General features: G+C 41.6%; 1 protein-coding gene across 1 annotated transcript in view; it reads right to left on the reverse strand.

Annotated features, from left to right (window-relative positions):
• Positions 1-203: 203 nt before the first annotated feature.
• Positions 204-18,596, reverse strand: part of HL (HAL2-like protein) — a 124,163-nt gene continuing 105,770 nt past the window's right edge. Inside the window, exons 2-3 of the mRNA XM_089396671.1 lie at positions 977-1,664; positions 204-871 (exon numbers count right to left, since the gene is read on the reverse strand). Coding sequence (XP_089252797.1) covers positions 568-871; positions 977-1,664 — 992 coding nt within the window. The 3' untranslated portion in view covers positions 204-567. The remainder of the gene's footprint in view (positions 872-976; positions 1,665-18,596) is intronic.

Consider the following 18,596-nt stretch of genomic DNA (forward strand, 5'->3'; position numbering starts at 1 on the left):
AGATCTGAGTTCATTCTAAGACAAACTATCATTGATGAGATTGAATTATTTAATTTTAGCATGAACTTTAAAATATTACGAAACATCAAGAAACAATGATGAACAAGATAACATTAAGCAGTACTTTTTAAGTATTTAAAGAGATGAACATAGACGTTGTAACTTTTCTAGTAAAAGCATACATGATATATTTGACAGCAAGAGAAAGAAACTTTTTAGACATTTCCAGCCTGCATTTTCAAGAAGCTCTAGAAATGTTTACATCAATTCCATGTAACAATTGTCGAGCTTGGCTAAGGCACACTAGCACTTTACATGCATTTAGATAAGTGAAGCTTATATTCCAATAGAAAGCTGCCAGACCTTTATGGTCTTGGAAGCATATGTCTGATCCATGATAAGTATTTTACAGGATTCAAAATGTCCTTTCACTACTCTGGCAAATACAGTTTACTCTTCAAACAAGAATATAAGATCCTTCATCCCCATCTCATATTAACGAATGAAAAGAATCATATGGTAGATGGAGACTACATCCATAATTGCCAGCTGCAACAATGACATCGTTCACAGCTCTGAAGAATCCCAACTTGCATCAACTGCTGCAATAATTTTCTCATGAAGCCGGGCACCGGAACACGCAATGATGCCTCTATCAAGTCCTTCTAGGTAAATCCCTTTTGAGAAGTCTAGTGGAGATCCACCAGCATCAGTCACAACACCTCCTGCTTCTTGTATAATAAGAACTCCTGCTGCATGATCCCATATTTTTTCTTTGTATCCTGCCCTTGCGAATTTCATGAATATCTCGGCATCACCTCGAGCTATAGCGGCATATTTTGCCATACTATAAACACGCAACGGATGATTACTGATAAAGATCACATACATTGAGTTAGTGGAAAGCTTTTGATGTGAACATTAAGATAATCTTAATTTTTTCTAAAACCAAACAATTTCCAGAAGAAAAATTCACCTTAGTCCTAAACTGTGAGCAAGTCCTGCTGTGAAGGAATGGCTTGAGTTTGCTTTTTCAACTGGTTCACAGAACGTTGCCAGTGCAGGATCATCAATGGCTGAGACACTAACAGGCCTTGCTACATTTGACAATCCCAGCTTTATGATGTCATTGACTAAAGGTTCCATCCAAACTTGCCCACTGCCCTTTTGTGTAGAAAGTACATAGCCTTTACTCCATACACCAGAACCTGGAGGGGATAGTTTTAACATGAGTTGGTAATATCGATGATGGTAGTTTAGCCACTCTTTTCTCAATGGATAGTTTGGGCAGCCCAGCACTCCAAGTACCACCTCTCCTTCCTCTATCATGGCAAGAGCTACTGCATATTGATCTCCCCGTACAAAACCAAGAGTACCATCTACAGGATCTAAGACCCAGTGTCTTCCAGTTGACCCACCTTTGGAGCTCCCCTTGTTGATAGCTTTAAGAACATCAACTCTTCCTAGTGGTTCCAGAGGAGGATTAAGCCCAAAAATAGCTGCCTCACGAAGACACTCATTGACAGTGCTGACCACCCCATGGAGTAAGTCCATCCCTTCCACTCCTCTTAGTGCTTGAGTATCTTCTTCTGCAACCATAGAAATGTGCTCACCAGCGAGAGAATGTGACAATACCCAGCTAACAACTGCTTGCACACTCCAGTCTGGTCCAATAAATTACAATTGAAAATAAATTAGCTAAATGACAATTACGAGTGGCCAAGCTGAAATAGAACATAGAGATCAAAAAACAAAAGAGTAATTCTGGATCACAACATGTAAGGAAATAAAGAAAATATGATTCAAGGAAAATTAAAAGCTGTGCAACGGAGAAGACAAACTTCAAAGTTTTTAATGAAACTAAAACTATGTTACATGCTTTTTGAAAGGGATTGTCAACCTCAATGCACAACAGCAAAAATGCACTTGGAAGAAAACCAAGATGGAGAGTTCTATGTAAAACCATAAAATGTACAATAGTACCATCTACTAAAGCATAGATATTCAAATGGAAATAAATGGCTTTGACCCATTTTTATGAGGCTGGGATTTCTGTGACTGGTTTTCCCCTTTTTTAAACCTCAAATTTATTGAAATTGAGTAGCATCGGGAGGTACTCTCACATTCCCTTCGTCTAAGGCTTGTGAGAGAGAAAAGCCCATAAAATGTGATGTGCGGGCTTTGCACCCTGTTACCCACTAAAAGTGGGTGATCCCGTAGGAGAATTTTTCTCTTCAGCCAGCAGCCAGCAGCCCCTGACATCCACCAGTGTAGCGTGCCATTTGATCTCCACTCCCTGCATTAGTCATATGTCCCCTCACCCATCTGTTGAGAGCATATGTTAGAAGGTGGGCAATCCAACCCAAAAGGTATGTTTTTCATTGTGCAATTGGGTGCTTATGCTTGTTTTTCTTGGGCATCTTGGGCATGGATTATTGGGTGACTTGGAAGGCGGGGCTTTGACTGTGGTTTTGTTCCCTTGCCTTAAATGGGGGGTTAATTCTCAATCCTAGTCCCATGGGATCTCCCCCATTGACCTATGGTTTCAGGAAGTGCACTACTTGGGAAACCCTGATTTTGGTCACATGGTCTTGTTTTCCCATTCCACATTTTTCACTCCCCTCTGCACATTACAACCCTTATTTCATCATTTTCCTTCTCTGGGTCCACATGACCATTAGGTCCACAAGGTACTGACACTTCCCCTCCCCTTGCCCACATGTCTAAGTCGGACCTGGAAATGTTGCCCAAGAGCTTGATGCAACTAAAAGAAAGTTAAAAGCATATCATGGCCACAACCAAGAAACAAAAGAAAATAATATTATAAAATGCAAAAGATGGTTGTGACATTTAATATAAAACGCAAAAAAAAAGCCAAATATGAGCTCTAGCCCTTATCATGGCCATCACCCTACTTCCTAGTGCCTCCACATCATTAAGAAACCCATGCACGTCTCAACCCCGAGTGGGCGATCAACTGCCTGGCCTTAAGCGGGTAATAATTGCTTCACATCATACACAACATGCTCTCATTCCTGGAGCCCCGAGCAGTAATACAAGAAAAATCAAGAAAAGGCAAAAGGCAAGTAAAGGAGGGTGGAAAAACAAAGGTCAGGTTAACTCATGCATTCGCAATTGCTCCCTCTTGCACTTATACACCCAATATGTGGACATCCCTCATTATTGGTATCCTTATACCCATGGAATTTGACCTTCAAGCCCCTGTGACACCATCCATCTCATCATCATTCATATGCCACCTATCAATTGAAGGATGTACCAGGGACCTAATAGGGTTGTTTATTAACCACTCCTACCTAGGGAGGTAACACTATTACAAGATTAAAGCCCCAAATTTGGAAGGGAAGCCCAATATGAAGTCTCAATGTGCCCTTGATTAACAAGCTCGGTACACTTAGATGCACTAATGTATTATTGTCCCAGATGGTGAGGATGTGCATTAGACATTGTATGTAATTGGCAGGAGGTTTCATCGTAGGTTGGGCAACTTAATTGGGGCCCAAGTCCAACAGAGGATCATATTGACATCCCCGGGGGAAGCATTGAGAGCCATGGGACTCCCATCATGTGTACAACATCATTTCATACCATGGACACCTTCAGCATTCTGCTCATTGCCTCACTATATTCACGAGATGATGCACTTGGACTAGTGTTCCCCAGAGGGCTTAGCAGTGATCACATGGTTTGGCAACTGATCAAAGGCCTAGAGGAGGTTTTGTCTCACCCCTTGAGGCATGGGAGGGCAAGCACCATTGTCAGAACCCTCAGTATTGGAGCATTACAGGCTATTTCATCATCAGGAGATCCATAAGACTAGCTTTTGTGCCCCAAACCCAATTTGGGGCCCCAAATGATGACTTACATGGAGAATTAGGGTTCATCCCCTAGTTCATGATTTATGGAGCCCTCTCACACATTTTGGCACAAAAAGGACTCAACATGGCCTTCCAACAGCCCTACATTCGCATGACGTCATCATTTCGGTTTGCATTTGGACGGTTAATTCATACTTTTGTAAAGATAATTGGTCGGCTTGTGATGAAGGGATGTATCTCACCCATTTTTATAATGTTGAGGGGCTTAGGCTAATAATTTGACCTCGTGGGACTCATATAATTAGAACATAACAACATTTGTATTCGATCACCATCACACTTGGATTCTTTCTCTTGTAAAGAACTTGCACTTGTTACTTTGGTTATTGGAGACTCGTTGGGATGTATTTTGATGTATGTAGATGAGTCACACTTCTTCTTTCGAGCTATTTCTTGGATTTTTGGATGGATATATTGCATGTCATTTTGTAAGTGCCTTATGTTGATGGAATTTTTCTCTTGAATTTGTTTAATGTATGGAATTGTTGCTCTACAATATGCTAAATTTGTGCCCTAATTGTTGAAAAAATATTCTTGGAGAGCTTTCTAGTAGAGTATTGCATATGTTACCCAATGTATGGCATGTAATGAATGTTCCTAGTGTATGAATATCTTTGAATTCTCCATGAAACTCCATTATCTCTTGAAGTAGGTAAATGTTTGAAATTGGTACCTAGGGCATCAATTTTGAGCCTCCTTAGGGACATTTTATCTCATCTTAAACATCCTAAGACTCCATATGTTGACAGGACAAAGCACTGATCCAAGTCCTTGGTGGTCATCTCTACTTTTTATCCATAATTTTTCCTCTTAAAATTTGGTCTCTTAAGGCTAGGGCAAATATCTAGGACTTGCAGCGAAATCTTAGGGAGGAGATTTTTTGGGAGTTCGAGAGCCTAGACATCAAGCTTAGGGTCTAGGCTACCTATGCTCCAAGTTTGGTGGGAATCCACTCGAGTTTCATCCATAAAATCTCTTGCCCTAGGTCTTATTCCAAGAGGGAAACCCTAGATTCTTCTCCCTCAACTTGAGGACTTCCATGAAGGTTGTATGAGCTTAATACTTGTTGAAGTAAATCACAAGAAGCCCCTTCTTCTGAGCCTTGACCTTGTGAAATACCTATCACCATTGAAAAACCTCAAAACCCTAGGTCGTGCACCTTCTTTTCTAGGGTTTTTCTTAGAGAGAAATTGCTTCTTTGAAGCTATGTACCTTTACTGAACATCTCTTTCGAATGAGCTCTAGTTTGATCACTTAGTGCCCTATACCTAGCCTATCTATTCTATGTGATCCCCTTCCTACTGGGACTGCTCCCATCAATGAAATTCCATAAAGCATAGGGGACATTGACTAAAGGTGACAGCAGGCCATTGTCCCATTGTTGTCACTTAGTTTAGCTCTTTGTCCTATAGGCTTTCACTCCTTAGGGCCTGCTAGATTTTGTGGTAACACACCCAAAGTTAAAGGATTTGGACCAAAGGAGTGGGCTTGAAACCCAAGGAAAGGCGTTTAATAATCTAATTTAATTATAAGTTGACTAAGTGTCATGTCAGGTCAAGTCAACCAGCAAGGCCAAGAGACACGACCCTTGGGGTTTCACACCCCTTGGAGGGGAATAAATACAAGGGACAAGGAGAATAAAGGATCATCTTCTTCTGTGGTGAAAAAGGCAGCAAAAGGAGTCGCAGGTCAAATGAAGGAAGCCTCACGAGTGAGAGGAGTAAAGGACAACTCAAGGAAGACTAAGTTTTCTATGGTTTTGGTTTGCAAAAGGAGGTCGCAAGTCTACAAAAAGAGGGTCGTATGAGGCAGGCCATGGGAGGGCCACAAGAGACCGCAAGAGGGGTAGCAAGAGACTGTAAGAGGTCGCAGGAGGGCCATAGGACATTGCAATAGGAGGGTCGCAGGTGGCCATAGGCCCAAGGAATAAATTGCGGGCCTAGTTAGGTGACCCACAACCACAAGGAATCTAGTCACAAATGGATTGAAGCAACCAGCAACTAAGGAGAATAGGTTACAAGCATGTTGTGGGTGGCAGAAGGCTAAAACATGGAAGATAGGGCTACTAACGGTTAAGAGTAGTTGGTTGAAGGATTGGTAAAGCCTTTAGGAAGGAGAAAAGTGTTGGCTACAAGGGGCAATAGGCCAACTGTGGAGGATTGTGGGCTAAAGGAATATGCCTAGTTGAGTAGCTTGTTATTTTGGTAATTTTAGGAGGGTTGGTTAAGCCCTAGTAGTGCTACAATTGTGTGATTTAAGTAAGTTGTGGGTGTCATATTTTGGGCAGAAGAGAACCTAAGGGAATTGGACTCAGCGCAAAGTATTTTGTCAAAGAACAAACTTGTATTTTGGCATTTGTACAGGGATATAAAGAACCATTATCCCAGGTACAAGAGTCCTATGAGTTTTCTTATTAATGGAATTGTAAGGAACAAGTTTCAGGCATAATTATTTTGTACTATCATTGATATGATTGTCGGTGTAATATTCGTTGTACAAAATTCTTTTAAAATTAGGCACTACTAGTGTGTTTATGTTTCCTAGCTAAGGCATAGACCAAACCTAGGGTGTGTGGAATTCTAACATGGAATCAAAGCTACTTTGAAGAGAAGTTGGGTCAGAAGTGTTCGCAGGTATCATCTCTAAGAAGGAGCTAAGTTGTCTTGCTATTGAAGGAAGGACAGTTGGTCAAGATGGTTTATGTCTTGAGGTTTGAGGACCAAATGAAAGGGATTTCCAACTACATTTCGTTGAATGAAAGAATCAAGCTAGTGTTGTTGGTCAATGCTTTGTGGGATTATGCCAACACTGAAATCAAGGCATTAACTGTGCAGTAGCTTTGGATTTACATAACAAAGTTGATGTGAAGGCCAAGTTGATCATTCTTAATGGAGTCAACAATCACTTGATACCTCAACTCACCACGAACAACACTGCATGGCACATGTGGGAAGCTCTAAAAGTGTTGTTTTAAAAAAAGAACAAAACTGGAAGATGGTATTGAGAGAGAAGCTCAAGGACATCAAGATGGGAAGTTCGGAGTAAGTGACTTTGTATCTCATAAGGATTTCGTGTTAATTTTTGCAACTAGGGTCAAATTCCACATTGGACAACTCAGATGACCAAGTTGATGCTTGCATTAAATTCCTCTTTTCGAGAGGACCAAAATCGACCTAAAGATCACCTAATTTGGTTAAACGGAAGTTAAGTTTTGAATTATTTTATTCATACATACATTATGGAATGGGTCGGCCCTAACCACATGGGTAACTGCTTGGGTCAATCTTAACCCCAAGTTAACCCTCAGGAAAGCCTATAAAAGGAAGTGACCTCAAGTTCATTTCATCACATCATCATCTTTCTATTCTTCTATTTTGTCTTGGCTCGCACAGGTACGTCGAAAGGAGTTTGCACAGGGTCCAAAATTACAGGCAAAAGGTTCGCTTTGAGTTTGGGTTTTCTGGATCTCGGTCGCTGGCACAGATCAGGACATTTTCGTCCCTGGTTGCAGGCACAGAGTAGGCAAGGGAGCGACTTTGGCTCTTTGGTCGCTCGGAGACAGTTTAGTGAGAGCGACTTTGGGTTCAGAGGTAGATCGGAAGGTTCTGGTCCCCGGTCGCTCGCATAAAGTAGTCCTGGGAGCGACCAAGACATCTCGGTCGCTCGCACAACTACAATAAGGGAGCGACTCTAGGTTTCAGTTGTATTATGCCACAGTCGCACGCATGAAGGCCTCCTGAGAGCAACTCTGCAGTCACATTCGCTCGCATACAGTATCTGAGAGAGCGACCCGGGAGTTTCGATCACTCGCAAACAATGTTGATGAGGGCGACCCAGTTCCGATCTAGGGTTTGACATCTTGGCTTCAGTTAACTTCAGTGATCTGGTAGATCTAGATTTCTATCTACTGTTACATAGATCTGTAGATCTGATTTGTTATTATCCGTTGCAATTACATGTATTGGGCTCATTGTACTCTGCTGAAATATTTTTATGACGATCTACTAAAGAAGAAGATTTGAAAGGGTTTCCCCCTAGTGGGTTTTTTCTCTGGTCTTGGACCAATCTATTGTCTCTTATGGTTGCATTGTTGTCTTCTTTGTCACTGCATATATTGTTCTTTCTTCAGTTACATTTATGATTGATCATACTGCTAATAAATGGATGCATTGTTAATGAAAAGATATATTGGACTAAAGTAACTAATACAACATAGAACAATTAGAAAACTTAACATTTCGCAAGTTCGTGATGAGCTTGTAGCTATAGAGGATAATGTGGAAGAACTGGAATTGGTTAGGACCCCAATAAAGGGCTTCTCGGATCAGTGGAAACCATTCATCAAAGGAGTAGCCTCACGAGAGAATCTTCCATATTGGAATAGGATATGGGATGATTTCATCCAGGAGGAACTTTGAGATGAGGAACTGCAGCAGAACAATGATGCAGAGAACATTGCGCTTGCTAGTAAACTTTAGAAGGGAAAAGGGAAGTTTATCATCAAGAAGGACCTAAGCAAAGTGAAATGCTTTGCATGTGAAGAGTATTGTCATTATGCGAGAAAGTGTCCACACAAGAAGAATAAAGGAGGAAAAGAGAAGAAGCCCAAGATGGAGATGGCTACTCCAGCTACAATCGATGAGGATGAATTTGCTAAGAGATTTGATGAGGAGTTTTTTCTCATCTCTCATTTCTCTAAGAGCACCATTCATGAGGATGCTTAGTTCCTAGATAGCAAGGCATCGAATCATATGACAGGAACTCAACAAGTGTTTGAGAGCCTAACCAAGCGGAACTCTAAGATACATGTGAATATTGGTGATAAGAGTCAGCATGCAGTCAAAGGAACCGGGACTTTACCATTCAAGATGGAGTCAGGTGGATTATTGTGAGTCTAGGATGTACTTTGGGTATCGAAGCTCAGATGCAATTTGCTTTCAGTCTCAACAATTGAGGCAAAGGGGTTTGATGTTAAATTCTGGAATGGAAAAGTGATGCTCAAGCCTAGTAGATATAACTCTAGACCAGGAGTGGTTCTTGGAGTCAAAGAGAATGATCTGTATAGGCTTAAGGCAAGCCTATTGACCAAGGAAAGAAGAAGGTTTTTGATACTCAAAGGGATTCAAGTTCTGGAGGGAGTTCGCAAATTCAGAGGGAGAGTCAACAATGCCAGAAGAGTGCATCAAAGGATATTTCCGTATCTGAGAAGAAGGAGCCATGGACTAGCATAAAGTCTTATTAGGAAAAGAAGAGGCAAGAGACTTCTACTAGCAAGAAGGGTTATGTTCTTACAACAAATTTTGCTTTTGGAACGAAAGATGAAGGTTACGATGAATGTTGGAGAGGAGTAGAAGATGATTGTGTTACAGTGTGGGAAGCAAAAATACTTCCAAGGGATGGAAGTACCTCCCTCGCTAAGAGGGAGTGTTGAAATTGGGTAACATTTGAAGGTACTCTCACATACCCTTGGTGCTAGGCTTGTGAGAGAGAAATGACCATAAAATGTGATGTGTGGGCTTTGCACCCAAAGTTCAGGGTTTTGAGCCTGTTGCCACAAAATATAGCAGGAATTGCAGAGGGGTACCCTACAACGCAGGAACTAGACCAAGTGACAACAATTTGGTAGTGACCCACTGTCACCACAGCCAAAACCCCTTGGTCTTTATGGACTTTCACCAATGGGAGGAGTCTTAGTATAAGGTCACTTATAAGAGATATTCTAGGTATAAAGGTAGTAGGATGACCAATAGGCTTGGGAATGACTCAAGTACAAGACTCCAATCAACAAATGAAGGAAATTTACTTTCCTTAGAGAGGTCAAATTTGTACAGCACAAGAGCTGGGGCTCGTTTAGTAGGTCGAGAATTGGGATGGCCAAAGGTCAAGGTATAGAGAAAGGGTTTCCCACAAGGTATTTCAACAAGGATACGACCCATGAAATCCTCAATAAGCCCCCAAGTTGAAGCTAAAACCAAATTAGGGTCTACCCTAGGGCAAACAACTAGCGAAAGGAAATTTATGGACGAAATTGGAATGAATGGCTACCAAAGTGAGTGAATTTGTTGCAACCAACCTATCCTTGATATTTAGACTTTCCAAATCCCAAAATTACTCCTCCTAACTAATTCACTCTATGCCCTAGTTGGTCGCTTGGCCTTAAGAGGGTCGAATTAGGCAAAGAGAAAGATGGAGAAAAAATTATGGACAAAAAGTTGATTTGATCACCAACAAAGGATGGCCAGCGCCTAGTCTTAGGGTTGAGAGAGTCTATGAGCTCTTAAGGTTGGCCAAAACTTGCGAAGGAGTAAGCATTTTGATCTCTAGCATCAAAACCCTAATTATTACCTTTGTGAGGGATTGAAAGTCACTTGGGAGAGCTAATGTAAGATCACCAAGGAGAGTGCCATTCACATACAATATTATGAGTAATGCATGCAATAATATGACTTAGATTCCAATAAATTGATCTTCAACAAAATTATGGCACAATATTTGACCTAGATCACCAATTTATTCCATACATTAGACATGAAATCAGTTTCAATAAATAGCACTAACAAGGAAATATGCAATGAACAATCCAATCATCAATCCAAGATAACTTCTTCAAAGACAAGACAATAGAATTTCGCTCCACAGATCACATCTCTCCAATAGGAAAAAAGGTCGAAATTCTAGAGAAGAGAAGGCTGTATTTACAAGTGATATATTATTGATGATAAACAAAATGATCCTCTCCTCTATTTATATGAGGAACAATGTCTAATTAGCCTAAAAGCCCCTGAATCTCAACTAAAATCACAATGATGCATTTGGTTACAAGCCAACCCACTAGCTTATAGACATAAAACGAATAAATTTCCCACACGTGTGAGTCGCAAGGACTAGAAAGGATGACGTCATCCATGCGCAGTGTTGATTTTTGTAGCATCGGATGTGCTCTAGCCATGAAAATTGGTGGAGAGGCTAAAGCACATGAGACTCCAAAACCCAGAAATGGTTTGGCGAAATTCCACCCGGTTAGAGAGATATTAAAATAATTAATATTTTTAATGGAGTTCCTAAGTCTAAACTAAGGAAAATTAAAATATTAATGGGTATTAATATAAAACTGGGTGAGAATGTTCTCAATGACATGGATCAAGCCAAATCTAATCTTAGTCATTGATTAGACTTAATCTCGGCTGTTGAAGACTCAACAGAAAAAGTATAAGAGGAGGCTTGAGGGTCAGTTGGAGATACACCAAGATTGATCAGTCAGTTCGATTTTCTGGAGCGGGGTTTGCTGAGAAAATTCGAACAAGTGATCTGTTGCAGTGAGGGGCAGTGAGTACATAGCAGAGATAGTGCCAGAGGGTCAACACAGTGACTGAAAAGGCTGGCGCAAAGGCAGCCAGAGCTACACAGAGGCAGCTAGAGACTGCGCAGAGGCTGAGGGGTCTGTGTGGGTGATGCAGAAGGCTAGAGAGCTAACGCAGAGAGGTAGAAGGTCGACGTGGAGGGTTCAGGAGCTACGCTGAGGCTGGCAAGGCTGACACAGAGCCTAGGAGAAGCGCCAGAAGGATTTTCGTGGGGTAGACTTGCTGAATATCTGTCTCCGAGAAGAGGTATTACTGCCGTGTAAAAATTTATGTTGGGTGAGCCAGTTTGGCATCCTAGTTGTACTCAAGAAATCTGCATAATAATAAAACCCTCAGAATTGCTGCACTAGTTTTCCCGCATTGGGTTTTTCTGAGGACAATTTTCCAAAAATAACAGTGTCCCTTGTGTGTTTGTCTAGTATTTCAGTTGTTGATATTTATATGAGTTAAGGCTTCATTTGTGTTTATTTTCAGTATTTATATGTATAAATAACTTGTTAATGGAATAAACAAATAGGTGAAATAAACCAAATAATGCAGTAGGAATTTCTAATGTGTCAGAGTTAGAAATTTCAACACGTAGAGCTTCATGTGGCATGTGTTAAGGCTCCAAGGTGCCTTGAGTGTTGTATAAACCTCATAAAATCAAGATGCGAGGGTTGGCCTTCCAATTTTTGTTAAAATACCTCTATGGACCCCAAAATCCAATTTGGGGCACCAAAGGTGATCTCCTAGGTCTCCCACTGCTCAAAATTCCCATCTTTGCTCCAACGTTGAGGGCTTTCCAGGTGCTACTAGCCCTCCCATGTCTCAGAAGGTGAGACCATCTCTGGATCAGCTGTGATCTCTCAGAGAATAATAAAGGCCAACCTTGGGGCACGCTGGTCTAGGTGTATCATCCTAAAGAATCATCAAATGTAGTACAAAGTGGTAGAATGTCTTGGGTGCAGAAGGTGTTCAGGGATGGATGTGATGCACTGTTACTGCTCGGAGACCCAAGGCTCTCAACGCTTTACCTATGGGTGCCAATATCCTTCTCAAAAGGCTTGCTTGCCTATGAGTAAGGTACTTGTTACTGCTCAATTTAGCAGGGACCCTAGGAGGGACTACTACTAGATTAAGTGTCAACAATGGGACAAGGACCCACTGTCACCTTATTCGATGTCCTCTGCTCTTTACGGATTTTCATTGATGGGAGGAGTCTAGGTATAAGGAAATCACTAGAAGTGATGAATGAATAATAGGATAGGTAGTGATTTCTAGGGCCCATTCACAAGAAAGACTCAAATAACGGGCTCACTTACTTTAGAAGCAAGGTGAAGGGCTCTCTAAGAAAGGCTCAAGGGAGGCTTAGGGCTAGGGATTGGGGATATTCCTTAACGAAAGATGTCCTAGACCTAAGGCTCTTTGGGCAATAGAAGGACCTCTCTTAAGCTCTTGTGAGCTGACAAGCATGTGAAACGTTGGGACCACAAGAGAGACTTAGAAGTCCCAAGCAAGGCCTAGGGTTTATGATGATCATCAACAATAGGACTAGGTCAAGCAAGGATTAGAGGAAAGGGTCAAGAGAGATTAACTTCCTTGGAGTTTTCAAGCACAATAGACCCTTTGGAATGTCGCTAACCTAGAATGACCTAAACCCAAGCGATTTTGGAGCTAGGGCTTGGTGTTTCTCACAAACCCACCGTGGGATTCGCTTCAAACTTGGAGTGGGAGACACCCCAGCACAGTTCCTTGCTAACTTGCTCTACAAATTGATGGCTCAAATGGAATTTGTTGGATGCCCTAGCTAGGCCGTCTAGGGTTTGTTACTGCTTAATTTAGCAGGGATCCTAGGAGGGGTTCCAAAGGGACTACTACTAGATCAAGTGGAAACAATGGGAGAAGGACCCACTGTCACCTCATTCAATGTCCCCTGTTAGTTTTCATAGCATCGGATGTGTTCTAGCCTTGAAATTTTGTGGAGAGGCTAGAATACATGAGATCTCCAAAACCCAGAAATCATTTCTATTAATTCCACCTAAAAATGACTTAATTAGATTATTAACAAGTTATTTAAATATTTCCTAAGTCTAAACTTGGGGAATATGGTTAATTAATCAGTATTAATTAAGTCAAGGCGAGAATCATCTAGAAACTCACCTGGATCAATCCAGAGATGATCTTATCCATTGATTAAGTTTTAATCTTGGTCGTTGGTGTTCCTAACAGAGGATTATAAGAGGATGTCCATGTGGTGAAGGAGAAGACACTTGTGAGGTTTGATTTCTGAGCAGATTGATTTCCAAAGTAGTAGCAGCCAGTTGTCGGAGAGAGAGCTAGAGATTGAAACAGTGGGAGAGGGGCAAAGACAGTGAAGCAGGAGGAAGATTTCCAAATCCAGTGTGCATTTGCAGAGAGGTTGGCGTTGGGGCAAAGACAGTGAAGCAGGAGGAAGATTTCCAAATCCAGTGTGCGTTTGCAGAGAGGCTGGCGTTGGGGCAATGCAGTAACCTCAAGAGGCAGTTTTGATTCTGCTGGGGAAAGTCGAGTTTCAGTGCCAAAAGCTAGATAGAGGTTCCGAAGGCTAGGAGAGATATTTTCCCAAATAGCAGCAGACTAGACGGCTTGAGGAGAGGTTGATCCAGACTGAGTGCAAAAGGGACTGCGCTAGGGTGACGGAGAGCCAACGTAGAGGCAGTTTGGACGACTCACTTGGAGCTACAATCAGAACCCGGATTTGCTTGTGGGGTGAGGAAAATTCCTTACTAGATTTTTGCCAGTATTTTCTCTGTAGGATTGCCAATATTCGGCATCCAGATTGCACTTAGATTATTTCATTGCTGCTTAATAATAAAACCCTCAACTGCCGCACCGGTTTTCCCAAGTTACGTTTTTTCTAAGGACTTTTGTCCAAAAACAATTTTGTTATTTTAATTTTTATGTGTGTGCTAGCATTTCTTCCAGCGTTTTATTCTTCCGCAGTTTTATTTGTGTAGATTGCAGTGTGATTTATTCAGTGTTTGTCGTAGCAAACAACAAATAAATTGTTAAATTAAATTAACAATTAGGAGAATAATCTCCAATTTCTACAATAGGATTCTAGTTTGGAATTTTCACATGGTATCAGAGCGCAGTTCATTAGCCAAAGAGCTCAGAGGCAAAGAGAGAAGGTATTTCGCTACTCATTGTGGGCAACAGGCCGAAATTCCCAAAGGCAGCGCAGTCATTCTGCCAGCAGGCCGATTTACTTGTGGAGGTTTGATTTTTCCAAGTGAGGGGCAGAAAAATCCAATCTTCTCAAATCGAATGATTCCAGAGGCAGAGGGAGCAGCTCAGACTTTTCGTTGAGCAGATCTCTAGCTGGACGCAGTGGTTTTTGCAGCAGTCTGCTAGAGTAGAGCCAACGTCGAGTGGAAGGAAGAACAGCACACACAGAGGGAAAATTTTCCTCAGGGAATTTCTAGTCTCAAGAAGTTCGATTTTCCTTGCAGATTGGCAGTGGTTGGGAGAAAATATTCTCACTCCATAAGGGAGTGCGAGTAGTAGATCCAGCAGCCGAGCAGCGGGAAAGAGGGAGATTTTTGAGTTTACTTTCCTAGCTTTGAGTTTCGCAGATTTTGCAAGGTTGCAAAAATGGCCAAATGAGATTGCCAGAGGTGGTCATGCGAGTTAGCTAGAATGCATATCTGGACAGTAGATTGACTTCCGGTTGTCGAAGATAGGTACTAGAGGAAGTGTGAGTTATCTAGTGCGGGTTGCAAAGTGAAGAAAGGTCCCAGTAAGGGACAAGGCTCAAAAGGAGATAATGGGGCACCAGATCCAAGAGGAGTATGAGACTCCAATGTGCCAAATGGGCAAGGTCCTTGAGGAGTCCACCTCTTGGATCATTACCTGGTTACGAGGACCCACAGTATTCAGTAGCAAGATGGATCAGTGACAGTTGATGCAGTCAGATGCCCGAGTGATAGTTGCAGAGACTAGTAGCAATTAGATGCTAGGGAGCTCAGTGTAGAGTTGTCAGCAGTGTAGTTGTCACAGTGCAAAGTCAACAGCAGCGCAAATTCTTCAGTGACAGTGAAAATACTAGTTGCAGTTAGAGACTCGGGTGACAGATGCATTACACTGATCATAGTTGATTCAGTATTTTGGATGCTTTTCAATTGCAAATGTTGCAATTGCAGCAACAATAGAAGAAAGGGAGTTGCAATGCAGTTGCAGTGTTGGCAACAGTTCTGCAGGGTCAGCACAACACAGATGTAGTGTATATCAGAGTTGCATAGTAGAGTTGCATAGTAGTTGTTGGGAAGTATGGCCAGACATCAGCAGTGTGATAGGAGATGATGCAGGGATAGGGTGCTACTACAGGGTCTGCAGTAGCACTAGAACACATTCCTCGCTAAGAGGGAGTGTTTGTTTTTATAGCATTGGATGTGCTCTAGCCTTGAAATTTCATGGAGAGGCTAGAATACATGAGATTTCCAAAACCCAGAAATTGTTTCTGGAAATTCCGCCTAGAAATGACTTAATTAGATTATTAAGTAGTTTTTTAAATATTTGTCTAAACTTAGGGAACATGGTTAATTAATCAATATTAACTAAGTCAAGGCAAGAATCATCTAGAAACTCACATGGATCAATCCAGAGATGATCCTAGCCATTGATTAAGTTTTAATCTTGGTCATTGGTGCTCCAACAGAGGATTATAAGAGGAGGTCGATGTGGTGGAGAAAACACTTGTGAGGTTCGATTTTTGAGCAGATTGATTTCCAGAGTAGCAACAGTGAGTTGCAGGAGAAGGAGCTAGAGATCGAAGCAGTGAGAGAGGGGCAGAGACAGTGAAGCTAGAGGAATATTTCCAGGTCTGGTGTGCATTTGTAGGTAGAAGAGCCACAGAGAGGTTGATGTTGGGGCAGTGTAGTAGCCTCTTGAGGCAGTTTTGATTATGTTGGGGAAAGCCGAGTTTTAGTGCCAGAAGCTGGATAGAGGTTCCGGGGACCAGGAGAGACAATTTCTCAGACAGTGGCAGACTAGACAGCTTGAGGAGAGGCTGATCCAGACTGAGCGTAGAAGGGACTGCGCTAGGGTGATGCAGAGCCAGCGCAGAGGCAGTTTGGACAACTCACTTGGCGCTGCAGTCAGAGCCCAGATTTGCCAATGAGGTGAGGAAAATTCTTCACTAGATTTTTGCCAGTATTCGTGTTAAAATTGGCAACTAGGGCCAAACTCCACATGGGTCATCTTATTTATGACAACTGATATTTTTCTTGGATTCATCTCTCCCAGAGTTGTAGGATTGATCTAGAGATCATTCGATTCTAACATGTACAAATGAAGTTATGAATTTATTTTGATTATGGACAAATTGTCAAGGTCGGCCAACAAATTCATGTAGGCTCAGAAACCCAACAGTCATTTCTATTCATCTTCAACGTTTGCTATAAATACATGATGCCTCATAGTCTCCTCATTGATTGGGTACGGATTTCTGGGCAGTCTCTCTCTCCATAAGTGTGAAGGAAGGCAAATTTTCTGTTATGGGCGTTGACCAAGTTTGACCGAATTTCAAAAACTGGTTTTGGGTTGCGTTGACCATATTTCACTGCGATTTTTGGTGGAGGAACTCTATCCCAACAAGCCGCATTTCTAGGCACAGAAATCGAGGCTAAACATTCATTGTTGACCAATGTTGACTACAATTAGGGCTGACCGCGGGTGGACTATTTGACCAGACTTTGACTAGGTTGATTCAAACTGTTTTGAGGGCTGATTCATCTTGTTGTTTGGAGGCCGAAGTTGACTGAAGTTGACCGAATTATTGAGGGTCAAATCTGCGCTATTGACCAACGTTGAATTTTCTACTTAGGGCTCTTTTGTCGCTGTTATAAATTATCAGATTTGTAAATTGTATTATCTCCCTTTATTGAACTATCAAAGATTATAAGAAGAATTGATCAAGGGTTTCCCGACATTGGGGTTTGTCCCTGGCTGGTGCCACATCTTGTGTCCTCTTGTCTTGGCTTGTCTTCTACTGTTTATGTTTATGTTATATTTGCATTTTACTATCATGTTTATGTGATTGCTAAATTGGTTATTGATATTGGGCTATAAAGAAATTGAAGTAAAATTGCTCTAAAGCATAGAACATACCATTGTTGCCTAAAATTAACATGATATCAGAGCTAAAGTGAAGACCAAGCCCAAGCAAGAGTGAAAGAGCAATCACCAAAGACAGTTGGACAAGGACAAAAGACTCAATGGGCTCCTCATCCTACGTTCTAGCTGAAGACAAGCTCCATGACAAATCTGACTATCATGGATGGAAGATGTCTCTTGATTTGACCTTGGAAGAAAAAGAAGTGATGGATTATGTGCAGGGTAAAATCCCTGAGCCTCCTTCAAATGCATTGGTTGCTGCGAAGACCAAGTACAATAGGGCTAAAGTCAAAGTGAAGAAGATTATTAGGGATTCCATTGACAAGCATCTGGTGGCCTATATCTCTGAATTGAAGACTTCCAAGGAGATCTACAACAAGCTAGTCGACATGTTCAAGGTTAGTAATGCTAATCAAATTTTATTTCTAAAGAATAAGTTGAAGGATATTAAGAAGAGCAAGGACAAGGATATTCAATCCTATTTCTTGAGGATTTCTAAGATCAAGAATGATCAACTCTCGATTGGAGAAGTCATTCTTGACAGGGAACTCACTCTCACCACCCTTGGAGGACTCCCACCTGAGTGTTATGTATTTAGAACCACTATACTCAACAATGATTGAATTCAAGGGTTTGAAGAATTGATGTCGAGATGCATTCAAGAAGAAACAAGAATGGTGGAGCAAGAAATGCCTTCTAATAGAAGCAACCCCACTGCATTCTCCGCTCATGCCCAAAGGAAGAACAATGCAGGTTCAAAGAAACAAAGTCAAGGAAGATCGGGATTCAAAAATGGAAGGAAGGGAAGATGCTTTGCTTGCAACAAGTTTGGCTACTATGCAAGGGAGTGTCCAAATAGAAGGGACACATTGCATGATGATGATCACAATCATTCTAGGGGAAATTTCAACAACAATGGTCAAAGGAATGGCAAGTCCAATGGCAAGGGAAAAAGGAATGTGGGACATCAACGAAATGGTCGACCCTCCAATAAATCAAGGAACTCCAGGTATGAAGAATCCAATGTTGTTAACAATAAGCAAAAAGAGTACTATCTTATATTTTCCCTCTCCACTGCCTCTCCTCCAGACACCTTGGGAAACTGGCTGATTGATAGTGATGCCTCAAGGCACTTCACCGAATACACGGAAGCCCTCTTTAATCTAATAGAAAAGGAGACAAACTTGGAGATCATCCTCGG

This window comes from Pinus tabuliformis, chromosome 1_2, assembly GCF_031772625.1.
Source record: "Pinus tabuliformis cultivar Carrire ecotype Pingquan chromosome 1_2, CPIR1, whole genome shotgun sequence".
Lineage (NCBI taxonomy): Eukaryota > Viridiplantae > Streptophyta > Pinopsida > Pinales > Pinaceae > Pinus > Pinus tabuliformis.